General features: G+C 42.5%; 1 protein-coding gene across 8 annotated transcripts in view; it reads left to right on the forward strand.

Moving 5' to 3' along the window:
- The first annotated feature begins 123 nt into the window (after positions 1-123).
- The window catches only part of ktn1 (kinectin 1), an 18,980-nt gene continuing 1,040 nt past the window's right edge, over positions 124-18,063 (forward strand). The window contains exons 1-36 of one of the 8 annotated variants that reach the window (XM_023417236.2): positions 124-574; positions 5,028-5,779; positions 6,021-6,179; positions 6,289-6,405; positions 6,526-6,656; positions 6,797-6,901; positions 7,040-7,180; positions 7,312-7,418; positions 7,614-7,758; positions 8,505-8,601; positions 8,693-8,877; positions 9,119-9,208; positions 9,305-9,342; positions 9,455-9,545; positions 9,883-9,951; positions 10,061-10,098; positions 10,194-10,284; positions 10,475-10,543; positions 10,641-10,678; positions 11,152-11,242; positions 11,371-11,483; positions 11,568-11,664; positions 11,936-11,976; positions 12,090-12,183; positions 12,992-13,078; positions 14,645-14,734; positions 14,851-14,937; positions 15,018-15,107; positions 15,198-15,290; positions 15,391-15,459; positions 15,556-15,639; positions 16,153-16,236; positions 17,396-17,479; positions 17,569-17,664; positions 17,777-17,887; positions 18,012-18,061. In XM_023417236.2, coding sequence (XP_023273004.1) covers positions 5,029-5,779; positions 6,021-6,179; positions 6,289-6,405; positions 6,526-6,656; positions 6,797-6,901; positions 7,040-7,180; positions 7,312-7,418; positions 7,614-7,758; positions 8,505-8,601; positions 8,693-8,877; positions 9,119-9,208; positions 9,305-9,342; positions 9,455-9,545; positions 9,883-9,951; positions 10,061-10,098; positions 10,194-10,284; positions 10,475-10,543; positions 10,641-10,678; positions 11,152-11,242; positions 11,371-11,483; positions 11,568-11,664; positions 11,936-11,976; positions 12,090-12,183; positions 12,992-13,078; positions 14,645-14,734; positions 14,851-14,937; positions 15,018-15,107; positions 15,198-15,290; positions 15,391-15,459; positions 15,556-15,639; positions 16,153-16,236; positions 17,396-17,479; positions 17,569-17,664; positions 17,777-17,887; positions 18,012-18,041 — 3,903 coding nt within the window. In that variant the 5' untranslated portion in view covers positions 124-574; position 5,028 and the 3' untranslated portion in view covers positions 18,042-18,061. The remainder of the gene's footprint in view (positions 575-5,027; positions 5,780-6,020; positions 6,180-6,288; positions 6,406-6,525; positions 6,657-6,796; positions 6,902-7,039; positions 7,181-7,311; positions 7,419-7,613; positions 7,759-8,504; positions 8,602-8,692; positions 8,878-9,118; positions 9,209-9,304; positions 9,343-9,454; positions 9,546-9,882; positions 9,952-10,060; positions 10,099-10,193; positions 10,285-10,474; positions 10,544-10,640; positions 10,679-11,151; positions 11,243-11,370; positions 11,484-11,567; positions 11,665-11,935; positions 11,977-12,089; positions 12,184-12,991; positions 13,079-14,644; positions 14,735-14,850; positions 14,938-15,017; positions 15,108-15,197; positions 15,291-15,390; positions 15,460-15,555; positions 15,640-16,152; positions 16,237-17,395; positions 17,480-17,568; positions 17,665-17,776; positions 17,888-18,011; positions 18,062-18,063) is intronic. The other 7 variants (XM_023417237.2, XM_023417239.2, XM_023417240.2 and 4 more) reach the window with 7 other exon arrangements.

Raw genomic sequence — 18,063 nt, forward strand, 5'->3', positions numbered from 1 at the left:
TTTTTGTTTGTTTGTTTGTTTTTGTTGTTTGCCATCCTTACAATAAAAACAATATTATACCACATGTTCATTTTAGAAATGAAATGTTAATGGTATCAGAATATACGTCTAAGCGATGAAGAAATCCTGTCCTAAAAGAGATTTTTTAAAAAACATATTAGAAGTGCAGTTAAACACTAAACACCACAAATATACGGGAAGTCCCCATAGAAATATTAAAGTTTCATGTACTCATGTGTCTACAGGCTTTGGGGAAGTGCAATGACCACTCCCCTGATTGCTTTTGTCTGTCGTAGGATTTCTAAACCAAGGACATCTCGAAAAGGCGGGGCTATCTCTCATTGTGTGTTTTGTGAATACGGCTCGGGTCGGTGTGCCTCGAGTGACAAAACAAGTGTACCCCAGCAACCTGAGTATGACCCGCCCCCGCGAACCAGAAACAGCAGATAGTCTGACGGATAGCGCAGGAGAAAGCCAGGCTGGAGCTGCCCTGGGAAGTCAGGAGTCTGCCGGAGTCAACGCAGAACAACGCCATTTCACCACTAGCTAAGGGAACAGCTAACTGAAGCTACAGGTATGTTTTGAGGAGCCGTTTTCACCGACCTTATGTTTATTTCTTATCAGAAAGCCGTTCATGTCGGTCTTAGCGTAGCTAAGCTCTTTACCCAGGCCTGGGAACGGCCCTTAGGACTTACACGGAAGAGTGGAGCAGTAGACCGGGTCAGAGATTTTAGGAGAGGGGGAGGCTGGGTCACCAGCAAGACGAGGCCCGTGGGGGCAGATGTCCACGCCTCCAGACGGGTTGAAGGTTTGTGAAAGAGAAACAAACTTGTTCGCCCCTGTTAACATTTTTGTGGGTCACTTTTATCACCCAAGACTTCCGCACTAATAATTGGATTGGCCGGCTCACGTTAGTTGGCTAGCGTTTATGTTAGCTAGCTCATTCATAGTGTTGAGCAGTAGCCACTCAGACACGAACTTGAGTGGCGACAAGCCTTTTCCTGTGTGAATTTATTATAGCAACTACTTATAGCCATGTCCACGCCATTGTTGAGCCCTCCCTCTTGAACATTTTTTGCTAGTCATGTTGGTGGGGTGAGCTTCCCGTCGACATGTGTCTGTCTTCTTTCGCTTTCATGATTGGTTTGATCATAACGTGTGACTAAGAAGCGCTAGCTCTGCTAACTTAGCTAGGAAGATTAGATCAGCTCCGATATTTTCTGTGATTATAGGATGTATCTACAAGCAGTCTTTTCTTGGTGTAAGAACAGCTGTCATTGCGTATCTCGGTTCAGTAGTCTATACATGGCCGACGATTAGACATGACCTAGCATGCTGGGACATTTAGTACTCAACCTTATTGAACTACCCTTGTTGAATGGTGAAGTGACTTGCTGGATATCAGCCTATCCCAAAGACACTTGAAGTGTTATTTCTTATTTTTGTTACTGAAAATGAAGTAGAAACTAAATATATGACTTTATAATTCCCACTGTGTCTCTATGACTTGTAGATCTATCTAGTTCAGTTTGTCGAACTGACTGCTAATGCTAAGTGAACTCTGAACTAAAGTCCCGGAAATCCTTGGAAATCCCTCAAAGACACCTCAGAACCACTTAAAGAAATGTTGGTTTATACATAAATGTATTCCTGAGCTTCTCCTCTCTTGTGTGGCGCGGTGTCAGTTCTGTCTTGTTGGCATTGCCCATTTCCTTGAGGTCTATCTGTAGATAAGCTCTTATCTAGGGCGTCATGTTTTGCTTGATTAATGTTTCCTTGTTACAGCCTCACCAGGAGGAGCGGAGTATTTCAGACGAGTAACACGTAGTTGTTAGTGTCTTCCAATACAATCAGGTGCCAATGCCCTACAGTGTACTATGCTACTTTCAGATTGGTTTATAACTTGAATACTGATAAAGGGGAAGTATCAGTTTGTTATCCTTACAGTTTTAATTATTCAGGCCCATTACTCTAGTTTATTTTTAATTGCCTGCAATCACGAAAACCTCTTGGATAAGAGGTGCTGCTGTTAGATAGTAAGAGATGTTCCATCATCTGAAAGCGGTTCCAGTATTAATACAAGGGGATGGAGTGACTGTCAGTATAGCTTCTATAGATTTTTTTTTTTTCCGGTGTGGAATTGTGCCTAAAATTGATTTGTTACAGAAGTACAGTAACAAACTGCAGGTTAGATGACCCTTACACTTTCAGGAAGTTATACTCTTGGTTATGAACAAATATTATCATTTGATACCAAAGTGTGTATCATGGCTACATTTAGAAGTAGAGTGAAGAGTTTTAAGTGTAGAATGATGCATGGCCTAGTTTTCAAGTACTGTCTGCGCTGCTTTTTGGGCCTGATAATTATCAGGAGTTCCCTCTGTGTCCATGCCTGCCAAATCAGGATGCCTGGCCAGCCAAGTGGCTAGATTCCGGGGAGCTAACAGCCCGAGAGGGCTTTGTCCTCCGGGCTCATTTTGATGCTGGGACAAGACTCAGGCTGCACAAGGAAACTCGCACACCTTCCACTCTGAGACCATGGACTGAAAGAAAGCAAGCAGGTTTCAAATTTTTACTCTGCTTACTCCACCCATTCTTTATAAGCCAAGAGGCGATGTTGCTTTAAGAGTTATTTAACAGCCTCATTTGGTCTGACATGGGAGTTTCCTGGAACATACAGTTATTGTAACATAAAGAGAATTTCCTCAATTGTTAACCACTGATATTTAGCAATTGAACCTTATTACCCAGTTAATTCATGTTGTGTATTTAGTACATACTGTACTATAGATTTATGTCTTTGGTCCTGTTTTCTAAAACTTGCAAAGAGGCCTAGCAAGATTATGTGCTGGTTTTATACAGTCAAATACACTGAAAGGCTTTTTTGGTCTTTGCGTGCTGCTTATTAGACTTAGTGTGTGGTTTCTGTACTGACATTAGGCTGTCCAATATGAATGGCCTGTCTTCTAATGAGGTCACAGGTTAGAAGACTATACAGGAGACAATCTGATAATAAAAAACTATCAACCAAAGGCTAATGTTTTCAACTCAAGGTATGGGTTTTTGACTGTGTGCAGAGTTTGCACCATGCGCTCTTCAGAAATGTTATATAATGAAAATTGTTAAAAGAATAGTTTCAAAAATGTTATATAACAAGGACCTTTCAGTTTATGCTCAGAATAAGAGCTTTGTCTTGAAGGGTAGAATAATTTTTCAATAAATGATGAGTCAAATATTAAACAAATACCTTCCTGGTATATTTTTTGTGTGTTTTGGAAGATGTAGGTCTTGGACTTGGGAGTGAAACAGAGTCAACATTATACTATAGCCTAAGCCTGTCAGTCCTCAGGAAACCCTGCAGTGGAAAGTTATTCTTAAATGTATTATCATGGGAAATCTCCTTAATCCAAATTACTTTAATCCAAATTACTAAAGAGGTCTGCTCTACGACGGTGACTCCTACGCTACATTACTGGCACAGATCTTGGGTATAGGGTGGGATTGTGCAGCACTCCAGGTCACTCACTGTCGCTGCCACTCTGTATTGTTGACAACACAATGCTGCTGTCGTCACCTAGGGATTAACTTGTCCCCGTTTTCAAAACACAGTGGTTTTTATTTTTGTAATAAGTGCATACATTTGCACAAGGCATTGCTGTGTGCAAGATTGTAATACTGTCCAGGTCCAGTATTGTTGATTCTGCCTCTTAAAAAATTGTAGAACCAGTTCAGTGCTTGCCATGTCAAACATGGCATTGAGGGAGAAACCATGTGGAATAAACAGAAAAATGTTTAATCAAAAAAAGAGAAAATAGGAATAATCTGTGAATTTCATGCATATTCCAACAGCTGCCATACAAATTTGATGTATTTTTTGTTGAAATTTTTGGCAGGTTTGGAATATTTCTTTGACTAATCACATTGCTTGGCTGAGACACTGCGTCAAGTGATTAAACATATGTAAATACATAGGTTACCGTTGCTATGGCAAATAAGTCCTCCTCCTCTTAAAGCCATTATGCAGGCATTTCTTCAGTATTGTTTATGCCAACAAAAAGCTAATCATTGGAGACTACTAATGCTCAGTAGTTGGTTTTGTTATATATTGGCTTCTAGTGGATGTGTTTTGTCTTAAATTATTACTGCTTTATCAACATCAATCCCATTCTAGTTCATTCTTACTCTGTAGCCTTGAGGAGACAACACATAATTCCTAAGAATATCTTTGGCAGATGCTAAACTGATGAAATCGCAGGACGTCTTGACTGTCAAATTTGCCTGTAGTGGAAGAAGAACCTTTTTCTCCCTTGGCTTGAAGCAGGCAGGGGCCAAACTGCAGCTGCAACAGACCTCAGCGGGTGACACTTGCATGTGGGTGTATTTTTGCCTCTTGCAAACTCATCCTCATATGAGTTTAGAATACCACCATGTCGTCCTTGTGGGGGTTGAAGGAGGGAAGTGACTAAATGAGACAGTGAGCCATCTTCTTTTTAGCCTAGTTGTCTCTGATGTTCTTGACCTATTTTGTAACCTTTTTAAGCCAATGTGAGTGAAGTAGATGGCTGTTATCCTTTTTTCTGTCTGGCTCTTACATGCCACATTTCAAGTAGTTGCGTCATATTCTCAATGAACCTGTTTATATGAAGGTAAAGAGGATGTTAAGCTGTGTAGCAGGGGTAGTGTTGTCTAATTGGATCATATCACTAAGAGAGGACTTTTGAGTACTATTGATGTACAAACACCCCCACTGCCCAGTGTCTCATACTTTCGCCAGTTCACACATGGCAGACTAGCCCTTCTGGCTAGTAGCAGTAGCTGAAATGCAAATAATGTTTTCTCACGAGCCCAGGCAAGTGCAGCAAGATGAAATCAAAGATTCATGTACATCAGTCTATGAGCTCTTGTGATCTATGGATTTGAGTAGCCTTTGGCATTTACCTTTGCTGGTAGAAAACTGTTACCATAATCTCACACACAGAGTTTGTGTAATGTGTTTTTTTTTCCTGTGTCTTTCTCCTTTTATTCAGAATGGCTGTGGATATCTACGACTCTCAGTACCTGCTCATCCTGGCCCCTTCCCTGGTCATTGCCCTCATGTTCCTCTTCTTCTGGCTCTTCATGAAGGAAACCTCCTATGATGAGGTGCTGGCCAGGCAGAAACGTGACCTCAAGTTACCACCATCCAAGCCAGACACGCGTAAGAAGAATGAAAAGAAGAAGAGCAAGAAGAAGGAGAGTGCCAGCGGTGGTGGAGGTGGTGGAGGTGGAGGAGGTGGAGGAGAGTCGGAAGAGGATTTGCGGGACTTTGATATGGCTGATGGTGCCAACAGTTCCACTCTGGAAGTAGAGGAGGAACCTGTACCTGTGGCTACACCAGATCCTGCTCCACCAATACCGACTTCTTATGTGCCTGTTCCGTTGTCAACCGAGGCTCCTGCTGGTCTGAGGGAGAGAAAGAAGAAGGAGAAAAAGGCTGCCAAGGCTGCTGCCGTAGCAGCGGCTGCTGCCGCCGCCACTGCTGCCGCTGCTGCTGCTGCTGCCGCTGCTACTGCTGCTGTAGCTACAGCTCCCCCCTCCGAGGGGCCAGAAGTGAACGGCTCCAAGCCAGTCAACCGCAAGGCAGAGCCACCTCTGGCTGCAAGCAAACAGTCCAGTCCACCCTCTCCCCAACTTGAGGTTCAGGTCCAGGTCCAAGCTGCTCAGGCTCCTGTTCAGGCTCAGACACCTCCCCAGGTCTCTGGGAAGAAGAAGGAGAAGAAAAAACAAAAAGCAGAGCCTGGTGAGTATCAAAGACAACAAGTTTAAGTCTTGTGTTGGTCTGTTTTTTTGGAAAACATGAAAATTGCTAAATACTCTTATGAAGTTACAGTGACTTTAACTGGCAAAATGTGAGGTTCAAAATTAGCTGTAGTAGCTGCATCATTAGTTTTACAAGTTTATCCCAGTAGGCTATTTGGTGTTTTCATCAGTGTCGAGGCAGACTGGTTGACACTGACAGTATTCCCCCCTTGATTTTCCAGTGGATGACCAGCAGCCAGAGGTTAAACAGGAGCAGGCTCCAGCACCAGTGAAGAAGGACGCTCCCCTTGTAGCTGAAATCAAAGTTCTGGATGGTGCAGCCCCAAGTGTTACCACTGGCAAGAAGAAGAACTCTGCTAAGAAGCAAAAGACGGAGCCTGGTAATGATAACATAGTGGTCCCATCAATATCTTTAAAATCTCAGAACATGTGCTCAAACTGATGCCTGGACTTTTCACTTTGTAACCGACCAGTTTTTCTCAAATCCAGTAGATGAAGGCCATGTTCTGGCTGACTCTGCAGCTTCTGCCAACCACCAGGCAGCTCACAACGACGATGTACCGTCCAAAGGGTCTGGCAAGAAACAGAAGAATGAGACTGACAAAGGTAAGAGGGAAAGACAATTCTGATACAGTCCTTTGCTCTTTTTTTCAGTCCCAAATCTACGGTCCAGCCAAATAATAATCTGCAAAACTCCATCTTCTATCTATTGTGTGTTCTCAACAGAGAACACAGAGGTGAAGCTGAAGGAGCTGCTGTCTGGTCTGTCCAGCCTGGCTCTGTCAGAAGCCGAGGCTGTCAGTGTGATGGCCCTCCTCCGAGAGAAGAGTCCTAATGCCTTGGATGCCTGGCACAAAGTGAGCGATGAATAAGACAAATTTGAATTAGGTGTTTGTGACAAGTGGCATTTCACACTATTTACATTTGGCAGGAGACCTGGTATTTGTAGTTGGATATGCAATGCCTGCATTTTGAATTGTCTGTCTCTCACCACCAGTCTGCAGCCAGGCCTGACCCAGCTGCCCAGGAACGAGAACGGCTCCTGACAACTCTTCAGGAGGAGGCCTCCATTGCCAAGGACAAAGTGAAACAGCTCAGCCAGGTCTACATTTCTATGTTCTACCTAATTAAGTGCACAATATGATTAATGATTTATTTTCAAGCTTATTTTTCATACATCAGTAATCATTCTCTTGCTTACAGTAAAGTGCTTACATGCTATGTTGGCTGTGTGCTGCAGGAGCTTCAGGTGGAGAAGCAAAAGACAGGACGCGTGGAAGCCATGATGAGGGAGCAACGTGCAGCCATGGAGAAAGAGATGGGGAGCATGCAGGCCAAGACACAGAGCACCTACCAGGAGCTCCAGACCATGCAGATAAAGGTGAGGGTTTTGATTTGTTAGTACTGAGATGAATTCAATTGTTTAAAAAATAAATAAATAAATTGTGAAGGCATATGTACCTTTCAGTGTTCTTCTTTGCATGGAGACTGAATCTTACTGTTTATGTGTAGTTCCAGCAGGTGAGGGAGCAGCTGGAAAGCCAGATCACTCGACTGCAGCAGGAGAACGGCATCCTGAGGGACGCAGTCAGCTCTGCCACCAACCAGATGGAGAGCAAGTCAGTGCCACAATACATTAACTACATTAGATCAGACTTCCTATCCTAACATATCCATCTGCATGTAACACAATGTTAAAATGCCCTTTACAGACTATTTGTAATCTCATTCATCAACAACTTCTTCCAATAAAACCCCATCAACTATTTTCACAACAGCCTTCTATGCTTGTATTTGTGTGTGTTATTTGATAGGAATTCAGCGGAGCTCAACAAGCTACGTTCTGAGTACGCCGGTCTGATGAAAGAGCTGGCAGACAACAACAGCAAGCTGCAGCAGGAGGAGCACCAGAGGAAGTCACTGGAGGTCAGCTACAAGCAGAACGTGTCCCAGCTGGAGGTACGCTAATCCATATGTACAATGTGTTTATTTAGCCTCTGCTTCAGTTTCCTCAGCCTTGACAAAAATGAACTGTGCTGCAAAACCTGGGCATATCACACAGCTTCAAATCTGGTTAGCGGGTGTGGCACTCTTACCAGGGAAATGGGAGGAGGTTGTAGTGGAAGTCCTGGGGAGGGTGAGAGGATTGTGTTGGCTTTGGAAGCTGGAATGTTTGAGGCTTTGTGCTGTGTATAAACAACACTTTCCTGCTAGACACCCAGATCAGGCTTTCCTGTCTTTTCAATGACCGTGATCAAAGATGGAAATCTTAAGTTGCTGGCTCGACACAGATGAGTCTCGGCAAAGAACATGAGAGGAATGCCAAGAGTTGAGAGTTGCCCAGCCTTGAAAAGTCAATGAAACGATATCCACAAGATATTTTGCAATTTAAACTTATCATTCACTTAGACAGACATCAAGCTGTGTTTGAAGTCTTTCGGATAAAAAAAAATGACTAGGGAATCACAGGCTTGTTGAAATTCTGGTGGCCTTTATACAAATCAGACTCCATCCATGACCTGTTATTGAAGATGTAATTTGTTATCTCAGTACTTCAACAAGTCCAGTGTGGGTCTAACACTACCAGGCTTAGGGTTCAAATTCCCTTTAAGCCACTTGCGCTAATATTTTATAAGCACTTGTGCGCTAGTATAATGAGTGGGAGTAAAGTGTTCAATAAATTGCACATCTCTCTGGATCTCAAGGCCCAGCTGCAGGATTCTAAGCGTCGCTGGGAAGAACTGCAGAACTTCCTCCACAATGTCAACGCTGAAAGAGAGAAGCTTCAGGCCTCTAACCAAGGTGATAAAACATGAGATCACACTAAAAATGTGACCTTCTGAAAAAGGGTCAGGTTTCATTCAGCAACATGTGTCTGTGTGTGCCTGTGTAGAGCTCCACAGCCAGCTGTTGGCAGCCGAGACAGAGATGAACAGCAAGAACAAGGAGATTCAGACCCTACACAGCAGCTTGACTGAAGCCATGGTCTCCAAGGAGCGGGTGGAGCAGAGAGTGATGGAGCTTATGGAGATGTCCAAGCACAGTATGCCTGACGACTCACTGCAGGCCCAGGTTCAGGTGAGCCACCACAACATCACATACTCAAAATCATCATTAAAATTTCCATTACGTTTTTGCTTAATTCAATGTATTTAATCGTCTTATTCAGACTTTTATTGAATGGAGCTGGATTGAGAGTCACATTGTATAACACTGATGGATTCTTCAAATGCATTTTAGTTCTCTGAAGAGTGAATTTCTCTATGAAGCAGAGCAACACTGACTTCTTGTATTCACTAACGCAGTCTATTTTTAACAGGAACTTATGAATGAAAACAAAGGTCTTCAGGTCCAGAGTGAGACACTACAAGTCCAGAATGAGAGCCTGCAAGCCCAGATTTCTTCACAGGTATATTGTTCAACCTCAGTTATCAAATGTTAAGTCAGAATAAGATGCCCACCTCCATAACTGGGTAGACTAATGAGATCTTTTCTTCTCATTTAGGTCACCCATGTCTCCCACATTGAGGAGCTACAGAAGCTGTAAGAAAAACTGTTCCCTTTTCAGATATAATGATTGCATTTATTGTAGTGTGCTATGTTTTTTTTTTTTTTTTTTCATGTGTTCTCCAAATTATCCCCCTGCTCTGTCCAGACTGGCTGAAAAGGAGTTGCAGAGGAAGAGTTTGGAGGATTCTCTAAATGCTGAGAGGAGCAGTGGGGCCAGTAGAGAAACTAACATGCAGGTATAGTCACAAGAGCGTTTCATCTATAGCTTCTTATACTAACATTGCATTGGTTCATTAGTCTGCTGGAATTTGGTGAAAATGTTCCAGGCCTCTCACTGTGCTGAACAGGAGTATGGATTGAAAACCATGTACACCGCCCTGCTGGAAAGAGGGCATGTTGATGCACATTTACAGATGCCAAATTGATATCATTTATTTCATGGTTTCATAAACAAAAGACTGAATTGCGTGCTCTGTCATTGTTCAAACTGTTTCACAGTCTGTCAAATCCTGTATTGTCTTGGCATAATAAATGTTGACTCTCCCTCCTGCCTCTGTGTTCTCTCCTCCACAGGCCTTACATAATGAGAACATGTCACTGAAGGCAGAGGTTCAGAATCTGCAGGCACAGATTTCTGATCAGGTTAGCTATGTACCTTGACTATACATACTGTATATCTATATAGAAGATTCAAATTAGTTTATTCTGTTTGACACACACCCTCTCTGTCTATTTGCCTCTCCCCATGCAGACTGCTTCCCAGCTGGCTTTGGACCAGTTCCAGAAGAGGTGTGTGTGTGTAAAGTGGAACATATTTTGAATATACTAGCTGGTTAGTTTTGTTACTGATAATGACCTTTTATAAAACATTGCCTCCTACCCAGTGTCCGGGAGAAGGAGGAGAACATGAAAACCGTAGAGAGCCTCCTGGAGAAGGGGCTGATTGAAGTGGCCAACAAGGAGGAAGAGCTCAAGGTATCTGTTTTCTGTGGGATGAAAAAGGACCAGCCAACGGTAGCAAATCTTGAAACAAGCTGGCTCACACACAGATCCACATTTGACTGACATCAGCATCCTCTTAAGTGACTCTGCGTTTCACTGCCTGCTTTGTAATCAAAACCCCTGATGGAAAAAAGTCTTTAATTCATTTTTTTCCCTGATGTAGGCTGTAAGAGAAGAGAACGAGGCACTAAAACGAGAAGTAGAGGGCCTTCAGAAAAAGACAGTAGAACAGGTGAGCTGTTCTAAAATGTGTATTAAAATGGATTTCTTGAGTTTTGCACTTTATTTCAAATTGATTTGTTTTACATTTCCTTTCATCCGAATCACAGGCCTCATCAGAGTCAATAGTGGAGGAACTCCAGAGCAAGTAAGATCAATCAAATTGACACTAGTGTGTATGAATCATCATGATAATATATTAGTACAAAGTTTTATGTTCACCCACCACTGTCCACAACACACAAAAACGCAACACACATGTAGATAAAAATATCTAAATCTAGTGTCAACAACTCTAATCATTCAGCGGCAGCAGCTTCGCAAACTGGCTGAGATGAAATGGAGCTGATGCAAGTAATAATTATATGTTTTGAAAGCATAGGTTACTACATTCTGTAATAATACCATATCAAAACTAATCCCTCCTGGCACTCCAGGACACTCCCTAGGCACACTCTTGATAGTAATAAAAACTTTTATCGGATTTTTGCTGGCACCAGTGGCTGTGCATTGTTAAATGTGTCCTTGTAGTGGCCATCATTATATATGCAAATATCGGCAGATTCTGTGTGAATTGAAACAGTTGTGTGTAATGAACCCTTGTCTCACTGTGCTTTGTAGGATCCAAGAGAAAGATGTGAAGCTAAAATCAATGGAGGAAAGTCTACAGGCAGCACAAGACAGCAGCTCCGCCAGAGAGAAGACCGTTGAGGTGTGGGCTGTTCTGTATCACTGAAATACTGGGTTTGCACATTTCAGGAAACCACAAATACTGTTCTTATTGTTTGTGTTGTTGTGTCCTACTTTGAACTCTTGTCTAAAGCCGTTTTTGTCTCTCAGTCTCTGCAGCAGCAGTTGTTTGCCCTGCAGGCAGACATGGAACAGCTGAGGCAGAAGGAGACCCCAGAAGAGCTGACCAGTTTTGGTACCCAGCTCCAAGAACTCCAGGCTCAGTGAGTTAACACAACAGATCACCTTGCAGTCCTCCAGGGTAGCCCTTTCAAAATGGACTAATGATGAGCAAATCTGACCCACAGGCTAGTGGCGAAGGACCAGGAGATCCAGATGCTGCAGGCTGAGCTGGAGGCACGGACTAAGCACATGAGTGAGAAGATGGAGCAGATACAGCAACAGGTGAGGAAGTGTTTCAAAAAAATGCTCGCTACAAAGTCCAAGAGTGACACATTTATTGCTTATATCAGGAAGATTTGCCCAACTATGAAAGATTTTTTAAGCATAAAAGAACAAATTTAGTTGGAGGAAATGTACTCCTGATTAAGAATGTGATTTTGCAGGTAGAACTGTCAACGTTTGAATTGTTCCTAAATTTTGATCTTTCAGTCTTTTGTAAAATTCTCATTCAGTCCTAGATTAAATTGAGTGTTTTTCCCCCCTCCTCAAATAGCAGTCACACACAGCAGTGCCAAGCCCAGAGCTTCTTGCAGCGTGAGTAATGTGGGATGCCAATATCATAACATAATATTTTTTAAACATGATTGGTTTAAAGGATACTTAACTACACAATCATGTTCATAACAAGTGGTTATGTTGTCACCTAGCAGGTTGTCAGAGAAGGAGAAGCAGGTCTCAGATCTGCAGGGTGAGCTGGCTGAGCTGAGGGACTCCCTGGAGCTTCATAGGAAGAAGAACAATGTAGGTTTCCTGCAGTGATGACCTGAACTATATAATACCAGTGACTGCTCTGGTCAAGCCCTGTGAGACATCATCCCTCCTTTGTGTGGTACCACAAAACACTCCCGTCACACTGGAGTTATACACTGCATACATCCATACTCCCTGTTGTCCAGTGCCACTTAGTCTCACTTGTTTTGCTTTTTGTCCTTTTTTAAACAGATATTTTAAAACCAAATGGAAAGATTTCTTTAGCTAAGGTTGTGTTTGTTGCATGATTTTACACATCAGTACTGATGTTTATTTTGATTTGGATTGCTTAAGCCGAGCATTGCATAACAGGGCTTCCAGCCTACTCTTGTTATGCTTGCCGTTGGCCATGACTGTTTCAGCAAGCTTGTCTGTGCTTGTGAGTGATTCAGAGCATTAGAAACTCGCCTACCTTTTATTTTTGAGAGGCATAATTGATTTGAAAAGCTTATTTATGTGGAATTTGTTTTTTCATTTTTGTATCTTATGTATGTCTTTAGACAGCATTACTTTCATTTGAATAGAAGGTACTCACAGAACATTGTTACTATACATATCTTGCGTACTGTGCATGCTGATTTTACCCACACGAGGTGTGAGACTGGGACTCTGGAGGCAATTTGCTCATACTTATTTTTAGCAGTTGGAGTATGGCTGAAAAGCAGAGTGTAGTCATTTTGTAATGAGAAATGCGTTCGGTTTGTTCTGTTACTCTACAAGTCTGTATTTGAGGGTCACTGAATGCATTTTCCCTGAGGCTGAACTGAAAGTAGTATCTCTCTGGAACTGACCAAAACAGGAGCTTCGGGAGAAAAACTGGAGTGCAATGGAAGCTCTGTCAGCCACCGAGTCCATGCTTCAAGGGAAACTCAGCAAAACTGTCAAGGTTCGACACCCCACCTCAGTCTGTTTCACTCTAGTTCCAATCTGATGCATCCCCCCCAAAAATGCTGTTTTTGCCATAATTGACCCAGTGAGATTTATTTTCCACCATCATCCAGAACAAAGCTGCATACTCATTTACCTCACTCTCGCCCTTCCCCTTTGTTTTTGGCCTTAAGTTCTCAATTGGCTGTCTGCTGAGCTGTTGAACTACGCTACTCCCCTCTGGAATCTCAGACTTTATTAACTTAACAAATATTTTTTATTTTTTTCAGCAGATATACTTTTGCTTGAAGCTCTGAAAAATAAAAGATTTCTCGCTGCCTAAAGCTCAGGCTGATGCTTGGAAATGAGTGTGCAGTGACCTAGAAATGATTTCACTAGATATCATTAGATTGCGATTCATGGTAATCATTTTGCAGCTTCCTGTCTTTTTGTCATGTGACTCATTTTCTAGCATGTTTTTCCCATTCTGCTTTGTGACATCCATACTGTCAATTTCACCAGTTAATCAGTCAATGAAATTCTGTTGAACTCATTTCGATTTCAATGCAATTTATTCTTTTTAAAGGATGTATAATCATTCAAAACTTTTCATGGAAATGCAGCAGTGTCCTAATGTTTCTCAATGCTCTGTATTCACAGCTGAAACATCTCATCGAGTGTAACTAAATGTTAAACAAAATCTTCACTATATTTCTTGCAGGTCTCTTCGAGTAGACATAGATTGGGTTACCAGATAGCTGTTCTATTAACAGTTGCAGTGACGCGTGTATATTTTGGCCGTCCTCCCCCTAGATTAGGGAAGGGTACATGCTGAACCATCAGCACAGCAGCTGCTCTTCTGCCATCTGAGTACAGTAGAAAGCACCTTCTCAGAGCTGAGCCAGGGAGTTCCTTGGCAGCTGTTGTGTACTGTCAGTGCATTCTGGTTGCTTGTATTCAACTCCACACTCGTCTGTCTCAGTGCCTTGTGACACAGTGTGTTAATGTGAATAGTGGTTAGAGTGCCAGCTGGCTAGTGCCTGGCATACGTTCTCCCTTCAGGCCTCAGAGTGACAGTGCATGATGCTGGCCTATTGTAGGAGGACTGATAGCTACCTTTTTATTCATTGAAGAGTTTCAAGGTACTTTGTGCAGTTTCATGAAAAGCAGATTGATATACTTGTGGATCAAGGAGGATTGTGATATGCTCTGAATCTGCGCTTGCAGACACTTGGTGTAGATGTGGCCTATTGAAAGATGCTGATGTTTGCTTAGGCTAATTGGATGTGGGAGTGAGACAGTGTTTATCCTTGTGCCCTACAGTTATAATTTAAAATGCTAAATAAATCATTCCTGTGACATTGATTGGAGCAGCCTGATGGATGAATTGATGATGACTGGTTTAAAACAGGATTATTCAGATTAAAATGAGGAAGAAGAAAAGGATGTGGTCATGTCAGATCACATGATCACTGGACCTTGTCTTCGAAGTGACTAAATCATTTGAACAATCGGTGCTCAATCTTTCCGTATGTTTTTTTTTTTTGTTTTGTTTTCCACTTTCCCCCCTCCCATCACCTTGTAGGAGAACCAAACAACACTGGCAATGTCTCAGGCCGAGTGTCGAGATGTTCTGCACAGACTACTGCCCCATGTGCCTCTGCCCACTGAACAGGTATGGGCAGTATTGGATTTTTAACTCCACGCAAATTGTGTTAGAATACCCTTCTTTATGCTGTCGCACTTGGTGGTGATGTTTCACTGACGTTTCTCTTTACTTTTTTCTCCTAGAACCATCAGGATTGGCTCCACAGATTTGAGAGGGCAGTAGCAGAAAACTCAGCTGCACAGTTCGCCCCTGCAACAGGGGACTCTGAGGTAAATAAAGTAGAAATGTAAAGTCGAACATTATTCCTTCTTTAAATTGAGGGTATCAACAAATACTATTCTCTTACTAGGGACTGGCTGAGAAGCTTAAAGAAGCTGAAGAAACCCAAAGGATCCTACAGAAAGACTGTGAGACGTACAAGAAGGTTTTGGCAGAGACGGTGAGATGAGGTTTTTGTGTAACATTCAGGGTTGCGCAGTGCTACTATATCTCTTGCCAAACTGAGCTGTCATTCCTGCTGCATCCACAGGAGGGTATCCTGCAGCGCCTCCAGAGCAGTGTAGAGCAGGAGGAGTCTCGCTGGAGGGTGAAGCTGGAGGTATCGCAGGGAGAGCTCAGAGAGGTATGTATTCAGGTTGAGCAGGTCAAATACCAGATCACTAAGGTGATATATTGTTCACTGTGTGCTCTTTCATCATTCTTCTTTTTTTCTGTTTCATTAGATGAGCCAGAAAGTCACAGCTATGGAGCAAGAGATTGAGAGACTAACTGATGGAGCAGATATGGAAAATGTTGGTCCTCAAATTAACACCCACATTTCTTCTCACACTTATTGTACATCAAACTCAAAACGCTGTGGTTTTAACTTGTGTTTGTCTTGTGTTTAGCTGAGAAGAGAAAAGCAGCATTTGGAGTCTGAGTTGGAGAGGGCGGAGCGTGAGAGTGCCACCTATGTGACGGAGGTCAGAGAGGTGAGCAGAAACTGGACTTGTTCACCCTATGTTGCCTGTGATCCTCAGTCATGTCACAGCATTCATCCTCCTGTGGCAAAAGGATGAGCTCCGTTGTGTGTGATTTACACATTCATGTGTGTTTCTGTTTTCATGTTTGTTTGTTTTTTTTTTTCACAACATCCTGGACATTGTTTATTTGGGGTTGAATCAAATTCACACAACACAAACATGAAGTATTGTTAAACAAAAGGTACACATGCTTCACATAGTCAGCTCTAGCAATAACTTAGTTACACCACTTACCAGACTAACTTAATTGATGACCTTTGGTAATGGCCATGCACAACAGGATCCTGTGCCTTATTTATCACTACACGACTCTGCTGAATATTGTGAGGAGGGATCCACTTTTTGTAGATGCCTCATGGCCTGATCAGCTTATATCACTACGTAGACTGTGTGCTAGTAGAGCTGTCCTGGACTGACTCCCGCAGACTCCCATTAAACGCATCATTTCAAACTTAATTTCAGCTCAAAGATCTGTTGACTGAATTGCAGACCAGACTTGATGGCTCATATACAGAGGCTATCAGACAGAATGAGGAGCTGAATTTGGTAAGAGTTGCTCACCCTCTAGAGATAGAGCTCCTTTTTTTAAACCTATCCCTATTGCACTCAGCAGTCGCTCTACACTGACTGCCACAGGACGGGGTTCCCCATCTTCTGCAATAGCGGGTCATCATCTATAACCTCTGTAAACATGGAGTCATGTGAAAGAGACAAATTGGGACTGTAACAAAAATTACAGGTTGTGGATGATGACTCGCCTTCACACGCAGTGATACTTACAAGACTAACTTTTCTCTCTCTGCGCTCCACTTCACCTCACTGCCATCTAACAAATGGCTTACTAGTCAATTTTATGCTCCCTCTGCAGAGGGCAAAATAAAAAGGCTCCATTTGTCCATCATCAGCTATAATTTTTACTCCTCACCTTGAACTGCACATTGTCTTTCCCTTTTCTGCATTCATACAAAGCTTGTCTGTGTTTTGTTTCATTGTCTTTGTCTTGACATGATGTTACTGGAGATGTTTCAGTGGTCTTCATTAGGTGTTAGCTGTCAATTTTTACATTTGTTGGCTGCAATAAGACCCACACTAGCACTTTCAAAAATGCAACTTCCTTATAAACTTCAGTTAGGGCTCCAGCAAAAAGAAACAAATAATACATATTGCTGCGTTGTTGGCAACAATGCATTGGCCAATCGGGTATACTTGTACAAGTGTACATTCCCGGCAGGTTACTTTGTAAGGTGAGTGACGCCTTAATCATATTGTTTGTTGTTCAATCATGGAGACAGGAAAAAATTACTGCAGTGATGACAACTTTCCAGATTTGTATAATCAAAATATCATAAACGGCTGTTCATTGTCACGGCATCTGATAAGACTCAAAACACAAATGTATTACTCAAACTAGACTTCCTGGATAATGATTCATCTTCTCACCAGTACCTGTAGCAACATGCCAACAACGCAGCCACTGGTACTCTTTTACACAGTGCTATTTTTGGTTTGATCCTAAGTAGGACAAGTGAAAACTGTTAAATCTGTGCAAATATTGAGCATTTTTATGTAGGAATTAAATGTAAACCGTGTTGGCCGGAGGTTTTTAATAAGTGACTTTGTGTTCATGCAATTATGAATGAAAACGTGCCATTGGGAGGCTGTTGTGTGCTGCAGAACTGGTGTTGAGTGTCTGTTTTGATTCTAGCTGAAAACCCAGCTCACTGAGACTCTGTCCAAGCTGGAGGTGGAAGAGAACGAGAGGCAAAGGGTGGCCGGTGATTTGTATAAGGTAATTATTTATATTTTATTAAACTTCTGATATGGGTCCAACTCCAGGCCAAATTGTTAACAAGTGGAACTTTCCGGTCCTTCGCACAGGCCCAGCAGTCTCTTGATCTAATCCAGGGGGAGCTCTCCAAAGTGGCGGACAACGCCGATGACCTGATAGAGAACAGCAGTCTTTCATCACAGAGAGTGAGAGTCTGGGGCATTTTGGGTGCTGTAACAGTTGGTGGTTTTTGTCTTTGCATGTATGGTTATTAGGTGGTTACATTGAACTCTAAACCAGTTGCTCCGTCTCTTACAGGAGGAGATTGACAGAAAAGAGAAGATGACTGCAGGACTGAACCAAACAGTCAGAGAACTGCAGCAGCTGCTACAAGCCGTCAGCCGGCAACTCGCCAAGGGACAGGAAGGGGTAAGCCTTATTACTATGCTGTTCTCACGACCCAATAAACATAGTATCAAAGTCCTGTATTTCCACTTGAATCAGTGTATTAAAATGTGCAGTCTGAACTTTGAACATTTGTGATTTCTTCCAGGAGGCTGACAAAGATCTGCCCAAGGTATAGTGAGAGGAGGATAGCCCCCCCC

This window comes from Seriola lalandi, unplaced genomic scaffold, assembly GCF_002814215.2.
Source record: "Seriola lalandi dorsalis isolate HSWRI2012SDOR001 ecotype SW California unplaced genomic scaffold, Sedor1 jcf7180002054573, whole genome shotgun sequence".
NCBI lineage: Eukaryota > Metazoa > Chordata > Actinopteri > Carangiformes > Carangidae > Seriola > Seriola lalandi.